Source organism: Rhea americana, unplaced genomic scaffold (assembly GCF_003343005.1).
Source record: "Rhea americana isolate MKP2758 unplaced genomic scaffold, rheAme1 scaffold_91, whole genome shotgun sequence".
Classification (NCBI taxonomy): domain Eukaryota; kingdom Metazoa; phylum Chordata; class Aves; order Rheiformes; family Rheidae; genus Rhea; species Rhea americana.
Genome location: NW_028187100.1, coordinates 1,386,866 through 1,402,421, shown reverse-complemented (window position 1 = coordinate 1,402,421; position 15,556 = coordinate 1,386,866). Strand labels below are relative to the sequence as shown.

At 39.9% G+C, this 15,556-nt stretch overlaps 1 protein-coding gene across 2 annotated transcripts in view; it reads left to right on the top strand.

Annotated features, from left to right (window-relative positions):
* The window catches only part of TTLL12 (tubulin tyrosine ligase like 12), a 29,371-nt gene extending 14,420 nt beyond the window's left edge, over nt 1-14,951 (top strand). The window contains exons 6-14 of one of the 2 annotated variants that reach the window (XM_085324421.1): nt 534-610; nt 6,889-7,005; nt 7,137-7,331; nt 8,991-9,102; nt 9,987-10,138; nt 10,227-10,308; nt 10,725-10,793; nt 12,291-12,429; nt 14,439-14,951. In XM_085324421.1, the coding sequence (XP_085180547.1) occupies nt 534-610; nt 6,889-7,005; nt 7,137-7,331; nt 8,991-9,102; nt 9,987-10,138; nt 10,227-10,308; nt 10,725-10,793; nt 12,291-12,429; nt 14,439-14,590 (1,095 nt within the window). In that variant the 3' untranslated portion in view covers nt 14,591-14,951. The remainder of the gene's footprint in view (nt 1-533; nt 611-6,888; nt 7,006-7,136; nt 7,332-8,990; nt 9,103-9,986; nt 10,139-10,226; nt 10,309-10,724; nt 10,794-12,290; nt 12,430-14,438) is intronic. The other variant, XM_085324422.1, reaches the window with a different exon arrangement.
* Nucleotides 14,952-15,556: the final 605 nt, after the last annotated feature.

Genomic DNA, 15,556 nt, shown 5'->3' with positions numbered 1-15,556 from the left:
TTCACCAGTGGGCTCTGTCTTCTGATTCCCTTCTACCTTTACTCTTATTTTGACTCTTCCGAGCAGTGTTTTACACACTTGAGAAGTTACACACTTCTCAAAATACAGTTCCACTTCTCAAAATACAGTTCCCTTGAGCCAAAGACAAGGGACTGGTCAGCTGTATAGATGGACTGTCATTTTTACCATGTTTACAAATGCAACTGTACACATACATGAATGTGTATAAAGAGATGGGGAATTGCAGAGAATGAACTGCGAATGATTTGCAGTATCAGGAAATTTTAATAGGTTAATACTAATAAAAACACTTAGATGAACACTTTGTCATATTGAATATTTTAYCTCTAACTTATTTTTAAAAGTTGGATTAATTATTTCTCAATCGTTTCTTTCACAGACCTAATTATGCACCATTTAAAATTCAAGTTTGATGTAAATTGCTGTTCATGTCCCCTGAATATTGTGGTGTTTGACCCAAGGTTGCCCGTTTATTCCACCTAGTACTAACTTTCTGTGATTTCATTTTTCAGGCTATTTTAACAGAAAACAAGGAGAAACTGCCTATGGCAATAAAGCCATCGGTTTATGCTGAAGATAAAGTTTTCAAGTACGTATCTACAAACAAAATGCTTTCTTACCAAGGTAAGTACAGTAGTTGCAGTATGCTGATCAGTGTTTTTCCAGCTTTGAACGACAGAGGCAAGTTAAAATTGCATTTAAATGTAGTCACTTACTTAAAATTCTGACTTACAAGTTCTTCCTGTTAGATTCTCCTTGTGAAATGAGTTGTCACTTACTGAATTTTTGTAAGGAGTTTAGATTTTTAAATAAGTGCCACCTTCTAGGTGAAAGAAAAGTTGCATAATGCTGTAGCATTTGGCTTGTTTTCACTAGGGAGTGTAACTAAAGAATAKAACAAGGACTTCAGTTCTGCAGTGTAGCGTGTACATCCACAGGGTACTCTGTGCTACTTTGTGTTGTGTGAAGATAGCAGACCATTTCTATTCCTGCAGGTGAGATTGCCAAACAAGAATTGTGTCAAAGCCTAGGATGTAGAAGGRATTCAGTCCTATTTTTCAAGTTTTAAGTTGGATGTGTACCTTACTGCAAGAGTGCAGTGGATGGTATGAAAATACTTCAGAAGAGAGCTGGAAGAATACTGCAAAGATAAGGGATTRTAAAGAATTTTGGATTGTGAGCAAAAACAGTGGCACTGCATGGCTAGACCGCCTTATTACTAGTTTTATTCTAGAAGAACCTGCAGTTACATTGCACGTGCTGTGAGTCTTGCTCCATGGTGTTTGTAGTGTGACATTGAGATCTCCAAGTTATAGCATGCAGCATTTTGCACAGCGGAAGAAATTAGATCAGTTGGGTTTACTCACAYCCCAGCTTCTTGTATTGGAGTTTGTTTGTTACCCTCTAGATCACCTTTTTCTTGAGGGACAAGAAAAGGACTATTGAAAGTCTGGGGTCCCTTTCAGTTGAGAGGCATTTGTTGACTTGCTTGGTGATAGCCTAGTCTTTGTTATGGAGTTGAAATCTTTGATTGCAAGACTGTGAGGATAAACAAAAGCTATTTTTTTCCTGCATTGTGCTTGCCTCTGTATTTTAGGTGAGAGACAAGTATATGCAGTCTAATACAGATTTAATAGAAACAGGRAGGAYGTGGGGACATGCATGCTAGCTGGAGGATGTGGGGACATGCATRCTAGCTTGTCTTTCACTGCTGTCCCATTYTTGCAGTGCCTTTTCTTTTGCATTTCATATTTCAGGTGAATAGCATTCACCGTGGGAGAGGCAGGGAACACATGTGCCAGAGTCTCCGTACTCTGCTTCTGAGGAATGTTGTCAACATCCTGTCCACAGGCACCTAAGGGATTTCCTTTCCTCCTGTTTACCAAAGTTCCTGTCTGGGGARGAGAAAGAAGAGCAGCTTCTAACAGTCCTCAGGAGACCAAAAGGTCCTCCTGGTGTTCTGTGTTTCATCAGCTAGAGCTTTCTGCGGGACTGGGGTAGTATCTCAGASCCAATGTGGCCTAAGCAGGAACTGCAGTGCTCGAGAGCTCTTAGCCTCCTTCARAGTTTTAAAGGCTTTGAGGTTGTCACCACAGATAGGCAGATGGGGGTATGTAAAACTGGGTAGATGTGTGTAGCCCATAATGTATGTGCTGTGCTTTGTGTATTCCCAGTGTTTCAGAGGATTCGGAAGAGAAGATGAAATACACGAGGTTGCAAAGTTTAGAAGCTTGTGTCTGGGACAGATTTTTACACAGTCATCATCTTTCCAAGCTAAGACAGAGAGTGGGAGGATGAAATAAACTTTTAACCTAAATTCTAAAATATATGAGAGCAAGTATTTGTACTTCAATACAGCAAAATGATAGGTTAAAATAGGTCTTGTTTCATTAATGGTAACTCCCAAGGGAGACTGGAGTTTCCAGCTGTACTGGGTGTTGTCTTGGGGGTGGGAGGAGTAAGTAGATTTAAAAAAGCTAGTATCTCAAAGACAAAATTCAGATAAGTCCTTTTGGTTCATATTAGATTTGATTATCTCTTTCCCTCTTGATGTTGTCTTTCATGTTGTTCTTCAGCTGTATCAGTCAGCTTTAAAGATGCCCAAAGAGCTGTTATGAGAAGACATCTCTTGTTTTGATCAGTCTTGTCAGCTCTGCACTTCGGGAGTTGATTCTCATAACTGCCTCTTAGCACTGCGTGCTTTGAGTAAATTAAGTAACATCTAACATTGTATTTTATCTTATTTGCACAACTCCACTGAATAGTATCTTCTTCTTTAAYCCCTGATGCCTATTAGGGCTTCTGTGTGATGGGAGAAAAATCATTCAGAAAGTATAGTTAACTGCCCTCATTAATTTAGAGTGAATCATTGATAATAAAATAAATGTTCCAAAATAGGTTAGTTAATACTGTAGTGTTGCCAGTAGAGGTTCTGTCATACACAAAGCTGCACCCCCCTGGATTTGGTATATCTTTTTATCTGTTTTTCTGCCTGTATTTTTAGGTAGGTATGGAACATGTAGCAATTTATTTATTTAACCAATAACAAAGGTCTAAAGTCTGGGATCCTTTGTAGGAGAGCCAGCATAGCCCTTAAGGAACTGCTAAGAATTCACCCACTAGTTTTCAGATGCTTTTCCTTACAATGCTTGCTCTTCAGTGAAGAGGTCTGTTTTTTCCCAAGTGTATGCATAAATATTAATGTCTCTAAAGGAGTAAGTCTGTCACACTTGGTGGTAGTTGTTGGCAGTGAGATATGTTACTTATATATAGTGTTTGTATAAAATCATTAATAAAATCAATCTCAGAATTAAAACCTCTGCCTACCAAAGTCTTTGTGGCAAGACTTCTATGGTAATAGGATTGTCTGTAGAAAAAGAAGTAACTTAAAAACCTGAAGTGAGTGGAGTGGCCTTGTTTTCCTTGTAGTCTTCCAGCAGTACCAGGCAACTGTAGTGTATACCTTAACTGCCTTATTTCAGTGGGCCTCCTGCACTCAGCAACAAGACTGAGATTCTGTGTTCCTTTTGTTTCTTGCTTTCTTGCTGTGTTTTTGTGTGCTCTGTAAGCTAGTCTTAAGACATAAAACCCAGAGTGCTCTGGCACATCAATTTCAAGATGTTGTAGCAAGGTGACTGAGGTTAAGACAGCAGGCTTTCTACTGGTAATGTGAGCAGCACCTCTGCAATTTTCTGTACAACTGTAAGCTGCTAAAATAAGAATGTCTTTCCAATAGTCTTTGGTAGCTGTATCTTACAGAAGAGATAACAATTCTGTGCATCTATAAAGGCGGCCCAGTCTTCTGGCAGTGGGAGATTTTTTGAGAGAGAAGTATTATTTTTTTAGGAAGGAGTTTCTTTACTTTTAATGTTTCACGGGGGAGGGGGGGAGAAGAGACTATGGAGATCTTTCTTTAAGCCTGCTGTTCAGAATAGCCAAATGCAGACCAATACTTATACTTCTGTGTGGTGTTGAGCTTTTCAGTGAATTAACACTAGGGGGAAAAATGATTTATGGATGTGCAAGAGGAGGCGACCCATCTCTCGGCTGAATCTCCGATTAGCATAAGGTACATCCTGCTCATCTGCTGAGACGAGTAGCTGTTTGGTGCCCAGCTGACTGTGGAAGTCTATTGCTAAATGATGTATTTGGAAGCATGGTAAAGCATGAGGAACTAAAAAGAATACCCTACCTTGATTAAATGATGCCTAGGGAGTGATATGGGATAAAGATTTACTGGAGTTAGCAGATGCTGCCTGGCTCTCTACAAGTTTCCTTCTATGCTACAAAAGGTCGAATGCCTCTGCCTCAGATCTTTGTTGCAGCATGTTTAATATCATCACCTTTTCCTGATGGGAGGAAAGGGGTTTGCCATTGGGATTATGTTTATTCGGCCTTAGGCACCAATCAGTTTTGACACCTTAAGTTAGGGTTCAGCCACATAGTTGCTGTAGTTGGAAGAATTGTTTTGAGAACCATCATTTGATGAAACAGATCTTTCAAAGGTATTTACTGTAGCTGCAAGTAGAGGTAAAGGAGGCTCTACATTTTTAACTCTCAGGGATCCCCTGGTGAGTTGCTGCTTCTGATTCTTGTAAAAACTTTTTTGTTGTTGTTTTTTTAATTTTTCCTATAAGTACTTTAAAGGTCTCTGGCAGTTCATATGCAAAGGAGTCCTACCCATGACTGTTCATTGCCTCCAACATAACACTAATTGTGAACCACGGTTTCACTTCCTTCTTGGGGAAAGCAACTGTAACTGGACTATTTTTACAGATAACTAACCAAAGAGTTGCATAGCCTTAGCCCAAGCCTGACGATTGGCTTCAAATCTTTAACATTGATACAGGTTTTACTTACCCAGCCACGATGTTTTTCAGAATGAGCATAGTGGCTTCGATATTTGGTTATATTACTTCTTGCCTCTTCCCTGAGTTGGAAACCAGAGGCTGCTCACAAAGGCTAGAGTGGAATCTGGGAGCCTGAAGGCTGGCATGCCAGCACTGCACCGCAAAAGTTGTGCAGTAACGCTCGTGAAATCTTTCCATACCTTGCTCAAGGGGCTTAATCACAGAAAGGAAATTCCATTTGTTTGGTGGTTCCAACTTGTCAAATAGGTCCATTCTGTAGCTTCTGGTAGCAAGAGGATCAACAATTCTATCAGCTGGGTTTGGATCCAGCTACAAAAGGTCAGTGTTGGTGCAGGGTGAGATCCTATATTGTAAGATGTGCTAGGAAGGGACTGAGCTAGGGCTGAATGAGAACTTAAGTTCTAGTATGTCTTATGTTGTATATGTTGCTGCATATGTGTTTGTGTGGGGATGTTGAATGCTTCAAGACTTTGTTGCAGTGTTGTACATCTTCAGTTCACCACTTAGAATTTGCTTCAGTGAGAATCAAAAGTTGCTTCAGTCCCATGGCTGTTTGGATAGCTTTTATGAAACTAGCTTGGTGGGTCTTGTACTGGGTCCTGCATCCAATTTGATAGTGCTTTGCCCTGGTGTTCGTACTTGGAAGGAGAAGCTATGTACGGCAAAAAGAAATGCTGATAAGTCCATTTAGAGATGTTAACCCCACTCCACTGTAGCAGCGCGGAAAGATTGGTGACTTCTCAACAGGAATGTCAAGCTGACTCTCCTCATCTGCAGTGACTCCATCTGTTAGCCTTAGGCTCCCATGTAAATAGTATAGCCAATGCAATATGTCGCACGTGGAGCTATGCAAAACACTTGTGGCAATATGCAAAACATCCTGCATGCTTTTCTGTTTAAAAAATATATTTTGCCTTGTGACTGCGCTGCTATTCTTACAGTTCTTAATTTCCAAGAAGCCTCCCTCAGGGGGAGTATATCTTCTGATTGGTTAGTCTCAGAGGAGGAAAGGAAAGTCACACAGCTGATAAGAATAGGATTGGAGAGGAGAAAGAATATAGTGGTTCCTCAAGGCAGGGGAAAAAAAGCTGATGCTTAGTCTGTTTAGATGTTCATTTACCCTGAGAACTGTTTTTCTATGTCAGTGTGATTTTCTGGGTCTTTGCTCTGAATTCTGAGCCAAGTGACCTCACTTTAAGCTGTAAAATCATAAAAATGCTCTGTATTGCTATCTGCTTATTTTGGTACACCAGACAGCTAGGTCACTGAGGTACTTAGGGAAACTTCCTAACATCTTACCAACTTCTTACTTATGTTCTGTAATGTAAATTCAGGTTTGAGTTGGGTTTTGTGGGGAGAGGGGGGTATAATACTAACTCCGGAGTTAGGCATACTTTTCTATGCATGTGTGCGTGTACTTTGTATGGTTTGATTGTTTGAAATATTTTTGAGTGTGTATGAAGCTCTGAATGAAAAGAGTCTTCTGAAGCTACTGAGTTACTAACTGACCAGTCTTCCTGTGTGTGTGACTGACAGCAGGGTGGGTGTTTATTTTGTTTTTGTGTTGGGAGATTTGGGGAGGGGGCTTGTCTTTTGGAGGGGGCTCTTCTAGCAGTGGAGGCATTTACATGGTATCTTAAGGAACTCATGTTAGTTCTCCTCTGTCAGAAGCTTAGTCACTCTCTTTTGAATTGCTGTTCCTGTGAGAGTTGCAGGAATTAAACCATTCTTGAGATTTCTATTTCAAAATATGATTTTTTAAATTATTATTTTTTTTAATCTGTCTTCTATTTCAAATATTCATAGGGAGCTAAGAGGTTAGGGGATTTGCATAGATAGTATGTGTGGCTAAAACATAATTCCTTTAGGAAGCCAAGCTTTAAAAAAAAAAAAAAAAAAAAAAAAAAAAGTGGAGGGGTACCATTTTATTCAAGCTACAGTCAGTCTCAGGAACCAAACTGGTGATTTTCTTCATGTGCTTTTTTTTTTCTTTTAGGGTTTTCACAGATGTTCAGCAGGTCCTCAACAACCTGACACATCCCCGCTTTGTATTCACAAACAATGAGGGAGAAGCAGACATCCTCTACAACTTCTCACACTTCAAAGACTATAGGTTGCAACTATTTCCCTGACGATGAAAATTCTTCTTTTTCTTTTTTTTTTCTTTCTTTTTTTTTTTCTGTAAAAGTTGTGTTCTAGAAGGCCTCTGTTTCCACCACTACCACCAACCTCTCTGTTTTGTAGGAAGCTAAGTGAGGAAAGGCCTCAGGTGATGCTGAATCAGTTCCCATGTGAGAACCTCCTGACTGTCAAAGATTGCCTGGCATCCATATCTAGACGAGCTGGAGGACCGGATGGACCAAGGTGGCTGCCTCGTACTTTTAACCTCCAAACAGAATTGCCCCAGTTCATCAGCTACTTTCAGCAACGTGAAAGAAGGTCGGTCATGTTTCTGTTCCCTTATGTTTCCTGCTTTCCTCAAAACCTAATGGCCTGTGTTTTGGGATTGGCAACTATTCTGACACCATGTAGCCACAGATTGGGCTTACTGCCTTCACTTCATGTTCACATGATTTTTGCCTGAAAAGTGTGAGGTCTATTTAGTTATTTTCTTTAAGGAGGGTAGTAAATCAATGTAGTTTGCAGTACAAAATCTTTGCTGTGGTTTTAACCCAAACTTCTGTGTGTTGTTTTCTGTCTAACCAAGATCTTACCAGTAGCAGTTAACAGAGATACAAGAGCTCAAAATGTATTTGTAACAAATGGTTAGTGGAGGCTTTTGCTTGTTTGTTTTTGTGGGAGGTATTTTTGTTGTGTGTGGGTCCAATACGCACACACATACCTCCCCTAAGGGAATCACTAACGAGTGTTCTCATTTTTAAGCCAGAGTGGAAATTGTTTAGGGTTAAAGTAGTTGGCTTCTGTGTGGTTGTGAAAGTAGAAAGGAGGTGTAAGGTAAGCCTAAAGCAATAGTGGAGCTTTAGAGTTTCAAATTCACATTTCTTTTCCCCTCCTGCTGCTGCAGCTGCCTTGAAGGCTTGGTGGAAAGAAAGGTTTTTCTTTAGTAAGTGTGAGCATTAGGTACTGCTAGGGAAATCACCTCTYATACCTGGCATGAAGTGTTTTGACTGAAAGGGCACATCCTTGGTTGCTTTTGCTTGTGCTGCTGTCTATCAGGAGTTTCATTTGGCCATTCTCTGCTCTAAGGGTTCTGTTCTTTTCAGCTGGCATAACTGGGAGAGCACTGTCCTTCTCATGTGTCCTTAGTCTGGGGTGTTTTAATTCCTGTTTAATATCAAGAACTTATCATGTATTTCAATGTGTAGGCGGGGAAAGTGAGGAAGGGATAGGAAACTTTAATTAAAAACAAACAAAACAGACCCTCTAAAGTTACACTGATTTCAGCTCAGCTGTTTATCCTGAAGCCCAAGCAGGACTGCTTCCTTAAAGTAATTAGGGAAAGGAGGACATCAAGTGGTGCTATGTCTGTATTGAGAAAGATACATAGAATAAAGACCAGCATATTACCTGTTTTACTCGAGGATCCTTCAAGGAATATTGTGCATTTGAGATAACTAGGTGCTAGCAAGTGAGAAGACGATGTGCTCTCCTTTTCTTTCACGATGAACTCTTGAGATACATTGAATGATTCCTTCCCCAAGAGAGTTATGGTGTCATTTGAAGAGCATGTTTTGGAGATATATTAGGGAGTCAACTTAGAAACTTGCACAGCCTCCAGCCAGAATGTCCTCAGACACCTGGCAGAATGACATTTGCACTGTGACCTACACATGCTCATGGTGATACTGTCCGGTTGTTTGTCATCTTTGAAAGAGTCRAGTGTTCAAAAAGGAGATTAACAGTGAGGCCCTGACTGTAAAGATCAGTGAGAGCTACTGTTGCATTTCTGCTCCTTCGTACCCAGAACCTAACGCTTCCAACTGTCAGTCAAAAATCTTTAGTTCTTGCATTGTAGCCCATAGCTTTATAAAGTATACAGATAAGGGAGTAAATGCATAGATCAGTCAAGTGCGTGTTCGGATGGATGAATGAGATGGATCCTTACAGGCTTTGGTGCATGCTCTCTCTCTTTTTCAGAGGAGAAGACAATCACTGGATATGCAAACCGTGGAACTTGGCCAGAAGCCTGGACACCCACATCACCAACAACCTTAACAATATCATCAGGCACAGGGAAAGCAGTCCAAAGGTTAGAGAGCATGCCTTTGAGCGTGATTTAAAATGGGATAGTTGAAAAAAAAACATWTTCATGTAGGGAGGTTTGAAAATATGAGGAAGGAAATTAAATTTTCTTCAAAACACATGCTGGCTATAAGCATGCTATTTCAATCAATTCTAAATTGATTTATATTAAAATCAGTCAGCTCCATTTGCTTCAATGGTGAAACACTGTGGAGGCAGTGTGGAAGATGCTTCTATTAGTACCATAAGGCCTGGTGTTTTCTAATTTTAAAAAAATAAATTTGCCCCAACAATAAGGAAGATACTCCAGTGTGTTGCTGCTTTAATGCAAATCCTTAAGAAATCTCAGTGGAAGATAAGTTCACGTTATCCTGTAGTTACTGTTGGCAGTACGTTTCACAACATTATTGCTTCTATCCCCAAGTTGATCATTATTACTGATCCGCAGCTCTGCTCAGTGGCACAGAGCATTGCTTTTGCCAGCAGTGATGAATCATGGAGTTTTTTTGGGGGCATCTGCAATAGGCAGTCATATATCAGACTGTCACCTAAGCGGCATTTCTGCTGATGTTGGACTGCATGCATTTTCTGGAATGTGGAAATGCACAAAGAGGTGCCTCTCGGTTCTAGTTCAAAACAAAGTTAATTTTGTATGTAACTTCTGTGATCTTATTGTGATTTTAAGAATGAGGGTGTCCTGGCCTTCCATCCTCCTCACCTCAGCACCAAAGGACTTTGATAAAAGGTTATCTCTTTGCATAATGTCATGTATTCATACACATTTCTGAAGCAAAGCTGAAATGTATACAGAGATACGTTAAATCTRGTGACACTTTATTTTCATTTAGGTTGAATTATATTAACTATAGGAGTTTTTATTTTTTATTGTAGGTAGTGTGCAAATATATTGAGAATCCAGTCTTGTTTCACCGAGATGATGTGGGAATGGTTAAATTTGACATCCGTTACGTTGTATTGTTGCGGTCCATAAAACCACTTAAGCTGTATGTCTATGATGTATTTTGGCTGCGCTTTTCAAATCGGTAATTACTTTCTTCTCCTCCTTGGGCTGAAGGGTCTTAGAATTAAATCTGATGCCTTAGAAATTAAGGAATTGTTTTTATTGGCTAGGGCATTTTCGCTTGATGATTTGCATGACTACGAGAAGCATTTCACTGTCATGAACTATGCTCCTGGTGTAATACTAAAACAGGTAAGCAAATGATCCAAAACATTTCCCTGTCTTTCCATTGTTAAATAATCTTCCACTGCTGCCTCTGTGGTTGTTGCCCAATAATCTAATTTATATTTACTTAAATAAACACTGAGCGTGTTGAAAGTACCCTGAGCAAATATTTTCCTGGACTGCTTCTCCTGTGGACCCCTAATCACCTATGATACAAATTTACGTCTTCATCAACCCATGTTGATAGAAATCAATAAAAGAATTATTAAAATGGCAGCTAATCGTTTTCAAATACTTTAGTGTATTTTTTTATAGTAAGAAACTCTAGAACAAGGAAGGGGTTCCAGAGCTGTCAAATTCTCTATTTCTCTACCTGCAAAAACAGTTTGATGTTTGTTTTGGTTGGGAATGACTGAGTAATGTTTGTTACTAAACTGTTTTAGGTACATTGTGAAGAATTTGTTCCTCTGTTTGAAAAACAGTATCCAGAATAYCCATGGACAACAGTACAAGTAAGTCAGCAATTCATCTTTCTCCTGTAAAGCATCTGTGTAATCGTTATTTCTCAGGATGTGCCTAACTGTGCTAAAGTGGCTGATAGAAATAAGCACACTGGCCTACTCCTCAAGGGCTCCTGCGCTTCAGGGCTTACGCTGGCACSTGAGAGTGCAAAGGSTGCATTTGCACACTGCAGCCTRTTTAAAAGAAAACAAAAGATCAGCTGTCTCCTGTGGAGGGGATGGGGGAGGGGGTGTTTACCACCAGTGTAATATCTTTGAACTCTCAAGTCCAGAACCTGATCCCTATTTGTTAAATTCTGACTTTGGGAATGCAGAATTTCTAGGTGCTGTGCCAACCTCTTTCTCTTGGAGAGTTGASCTGAGCCCTGTCGCTGCCTTAATGACTCTCACATCAAAACAGATGGTTCTCTAATACAAAGGCATATTTTATGTCAAAGAAGTTCAATGATTTATACTGGAAGGCAGATGATTACTCTCTCTCTGCTCTTCAGTAATTCTTGAAAGAAAAAACTGCATGCAAAGAAATGATTCAGAAATGCACACAGAACTGTTGAATTCTTGCCTCTTTATTAGGAACCAGAACATGCAGAAGGAATGATAAAAGAGCACTTATTTCTGCSTATGCTTTCAAAAGTAAATAAATTGCTCAGCTGTGGGTAGACTACCATAAATCAATTTGTATTGGTTTTGGCTGTAAGTCCATATCCCAGAAAAGACACCCAGAGCACAACAGGTGTTGCAGCATTAGATTTAAGTTTTTACAAGCAGTAGAAGGGTAGACATGGGGGMAAAGGATAAAAGCCAGACTTGCAGGCTACCCAAAGCTGTACTGTGTACAGAATACTAAGAATTACACCACTTTTCCATTTGCAGATAGAACAGTTCACTTCAGTATAGACTTCATGCTAAAAATTGCCCCTGGACATTCTTTCAGTCTTATTTCCCTTCATACTGGATATCTGATTRTTTCTGGAAATACCAGTGTAGTATCTCCTTAAACTCTCCATGTSCTTACCACCATCAATAACCTTTTTAGGAGAGGCTAGCTGGGTAGAAGATTTTTCTTTGCTTTTGAGCTTTGTTTTGTATTGTAATGTAATTAAGAGGCAAAAAAAGTCAAAACTTTGGAGCCACACTGCCGGTATTCACAAAACTCTTCTGAGTTTTCCCTCTCCTCTATGCATAAGTGTAATACTGTACATAATGCCTGAGAAGGGATTTAMTTCTAATATTAAATGCCCTATTTTCAGCATTTCTGTAGTATTTGTATTCTTCAAAAAAAAAGAAAACCTTGAATGTTGCCCAGCACTTCCACAGTGTTGGTCTTTGTCTAAATGCACACTTTGGAGCTGATGCTGGGTGGATTTTCATCTGTTGGCTAGTGTAATTTATGCAAGCACTTTAAAAAGCTTCGTGAACGAAATGATAAACATTTGTTGCTTTTATGGAACTTCTGTATCTCATTCAGATATYTTTTCCTCTCTTTAGGCAGATATTTTTAAGGCATTTGCTGAATTGTTTCAAGTTGCTTCAGCTAAACCTGCACCTCTTGGAATCTGTGATTATCCATCATCAAGAGCAATATATGCCATTGACTTGATGCTTAAATGGRACACCAGCAGAGATGGTGAGACACCCCTTTCCTTGAACACTGCATTCATTTTATTTCCATACCTTTTTTTGAATYTTACCTCTTGCCTGAATGCTTGCTGTTTTTCAAGCAGTGAGCTGTGTGATCTCAGTGCCTCCCCCTGACATCAAAGCATGTCTGGAGTTGCAGAGTGGTGGGGTTAGAATCTGCTGCACAGCTTAATAACAATGTGAGGGGAGCTGCTAAGTGCACTCAGTCGTGTCCTTGCCTGCCTTGTGCCCCTGCAATTGCCATTCTTGGCAAACAATCAAGGCAGCAGTACAACAGTCTTGTCACTCTGACAACAGCAGATTTCCTTTCCAGTTTATGGGGAGAGAAGGTCTGAAATGTCTGTCTCTTTACAAAAACTTCAAAGACATCTTACTGTCTTACTAAACTCTGGCTTGGCCTGGTGCCTTCAGAAGGCATAGCTGCTTATTAAAGCAGGCAAGGGACCAGGTTCACCATTTCAGTGCTGTTGATGTTCTGTCACTGAGGACTGTCACTCAGTTGTTGCCAGGTTTACATGTGGCAAAGTCTGTGCGAGAAGGTGTATGTGAAGCTGCTTTCATATTAGTGCCACAGCATGGCTAACCTAGAGCCTTTCTTCCAACCAAAGTCTTGGAGAACTGGTAACAAAATTTGCAAGTTGAGGTGAATTATTTCTTACCGGGAGGCTCAAAAATGTAGTGTAAGCATGGCCCAGGCCAGACATCTACCTCTTGTAGGTAGAAAGCAGCAGAGACTTGAGACACGAGGACTTCCGGGGCAATATTCAACAGAACTGAGTGTACTCTTTTCCTGTGGTGCGCAGGATGTGAGAGAAGTTCATTCCTTGTACCCGTGATTGCTTGAGGTAGTGGCTAGATGCTGTGTGTTGGTTGGGTGCTGCCTGAGGTTGATTGTGTAACTACTGAATCATTTTCATGGAGCGAGGGGACTGCAGTAGGAGATCGCAAGAGTCTCAGAGTAGGTAGTGGTGGAGTGACTGGCATACTCCCCTGAGAAACAGGGGGTAAAGAATTGAGTCTCTCCTATCCAGATCAGGTGGAGCAAAGGTTTGAATGTGTCTGCTACATCCACATTGGATGCTCTGTGAGCTAGATAGTTACCTCTCCTGAGGTTGTCTYGAATGGGAGAGGTAGACCAAAGCAATTCGCCAATATTAATTCCAAGAGAAGGRTTGTAGTAAAAGGAGCAAGCTCACCTTGCAGCCCTGGCTGAACAGGAGCTGTGTRAGTGTCCAGCCTTTTCAAGATCTTCAAGGCATCTATCATTTTTCACCCAGAAGCGCAGGGGGCATGGATGCCAATGTCATGGCTGTAATCCTGTAGTCAGCCTATGGACAAATGGGTTAGCTGCTGCTCTGCAGAGCAGAGCACGGCTTACCAACGTACCAGAAGTTAGTACCCTCAGCTGTGGTCTCAGTACCAGGCAGTAAATAAAATCTCTTGTTTGTCTTTGCACAGAATACATTCGATTCCTGTCTGAATTGCACTGATCAAGTTTTACAAGAAAGTTAAACTTTCTGATTTCCTTCTAGGAGTAAGATGAAGTGGCAGGTGGGACATATTTGCTGGAGTTTAAAGGAACCAGGATTGCTAGAACTAGAAAGGTAGATATGTAACAGTTTTAAGAAAGGAAGTTTGGAACCCAAAACATGAAAGAAAGAGCAAACCTTTCTGGAAGATGTTTCAGATTACATCAAGTAAGACAGTTGTATGGATAWCGCATAGCTGCAAATTCTCATTCTAAATGAGGCCTTGGATTAGTGTAGTGATTGCAGAATCTGTTGGATATGTTCTTTTCTGGSTAACAGTGGTAGACAAAACCTCCTTCACCACAAAAGCAAACATACTAAAACAAATAAAAAACTCACTCACTTGGGTCATAAAAGATGGCTGTTTTCAGCCATTTTACAGGCTCTCTGACTTAAAGACAAGTAATGATTCAGGATGTAAATACAGCTTGTATTAAAAAGGCAATGTTTGTGTTCTCCCTTCCAGGGAAAAGAATTATGCAGCCTCAGATTCTGGAGGTGAACTTTAATCCTGACTGTGATAGAGCCTGCAAGTACCACCCTACGTTTTTTAATGATGTCTTCAGCACCCTGTTTCTGGACGAACTAGACAACTGCCATGTGACATGTATCGTCTAGGCACAGGAGGCCTGACTCCATTAATAATTTACTTTACAAGATRTGCTTAACAGCAATATTTATGTCAGTTCTATGAGCTGCTTATGCAAGTATCTTCCTATACTGGTAACCCAGGAAAAAAAAACTGTCGTATCAGAAGAATACGTGTATACCATACATAATCATTTTCTCTGTATTTTCCTTGTCTTGCTTAGTTTTATATCATCAATTTCTGTTGACCAAATGTCTTCTTTTATTGAATACGGGAGACCAGAAAATAGAATGGTAACTGGAACATTTGATATGTTTCTCAGGTAGCATAACTCATGCTTGCTGGGAAACATTGTACAGCTTCTCTCTATTAAAATTATAATTTACTGAATCATTTTGGAGTTAGTTTGCTTTTTTTTAAAAAAAAAAAAAAAACTTTTGTTACACAAAGATCTAAAAATGTTTTAGTGCATAGGTTGAGGTGAACCAAGGTATTTTAAGGTTGCATGTGTTAAGTTCAGCATGAATCAAATACATAAAGCTTGATTGCAAAAAAAGTATTTAGTTAAAGTCCTGATACTCCTGCAAAACCTACTCATCAGTTGCTGAAATCTGCATGTAAAGTCATTTGGTGATTGAAGTTAGCATTCTGTTGTAGTGTGATAGTTCTGAGTTYTCTGATTTAGCAAATGCTAAAACAAGGTGGGAAAGACAGATTTGTTAACTGTTGGGTATCTCATTCCCTTCTGCCTACACAAAGGTGAAGTATCTTTAAGGAGGAAAGCAAACTAACTTCATTAAATAAAATACTTTGCAGACTCAGGTCAGATAACTGCTTTTGCTAAGAGAATAATACAGTATTTCAGTGCAGTGAACTACCAGGCTAAGGAGATGGAAGATTTGATGGCTCTTTTCATTTTTCAATAAAATGTTAGAGCCTAGGACAAATGGGTTGGGATTTAAAATAAATCATCTCTAATCTCCCCTCCCTCCTCA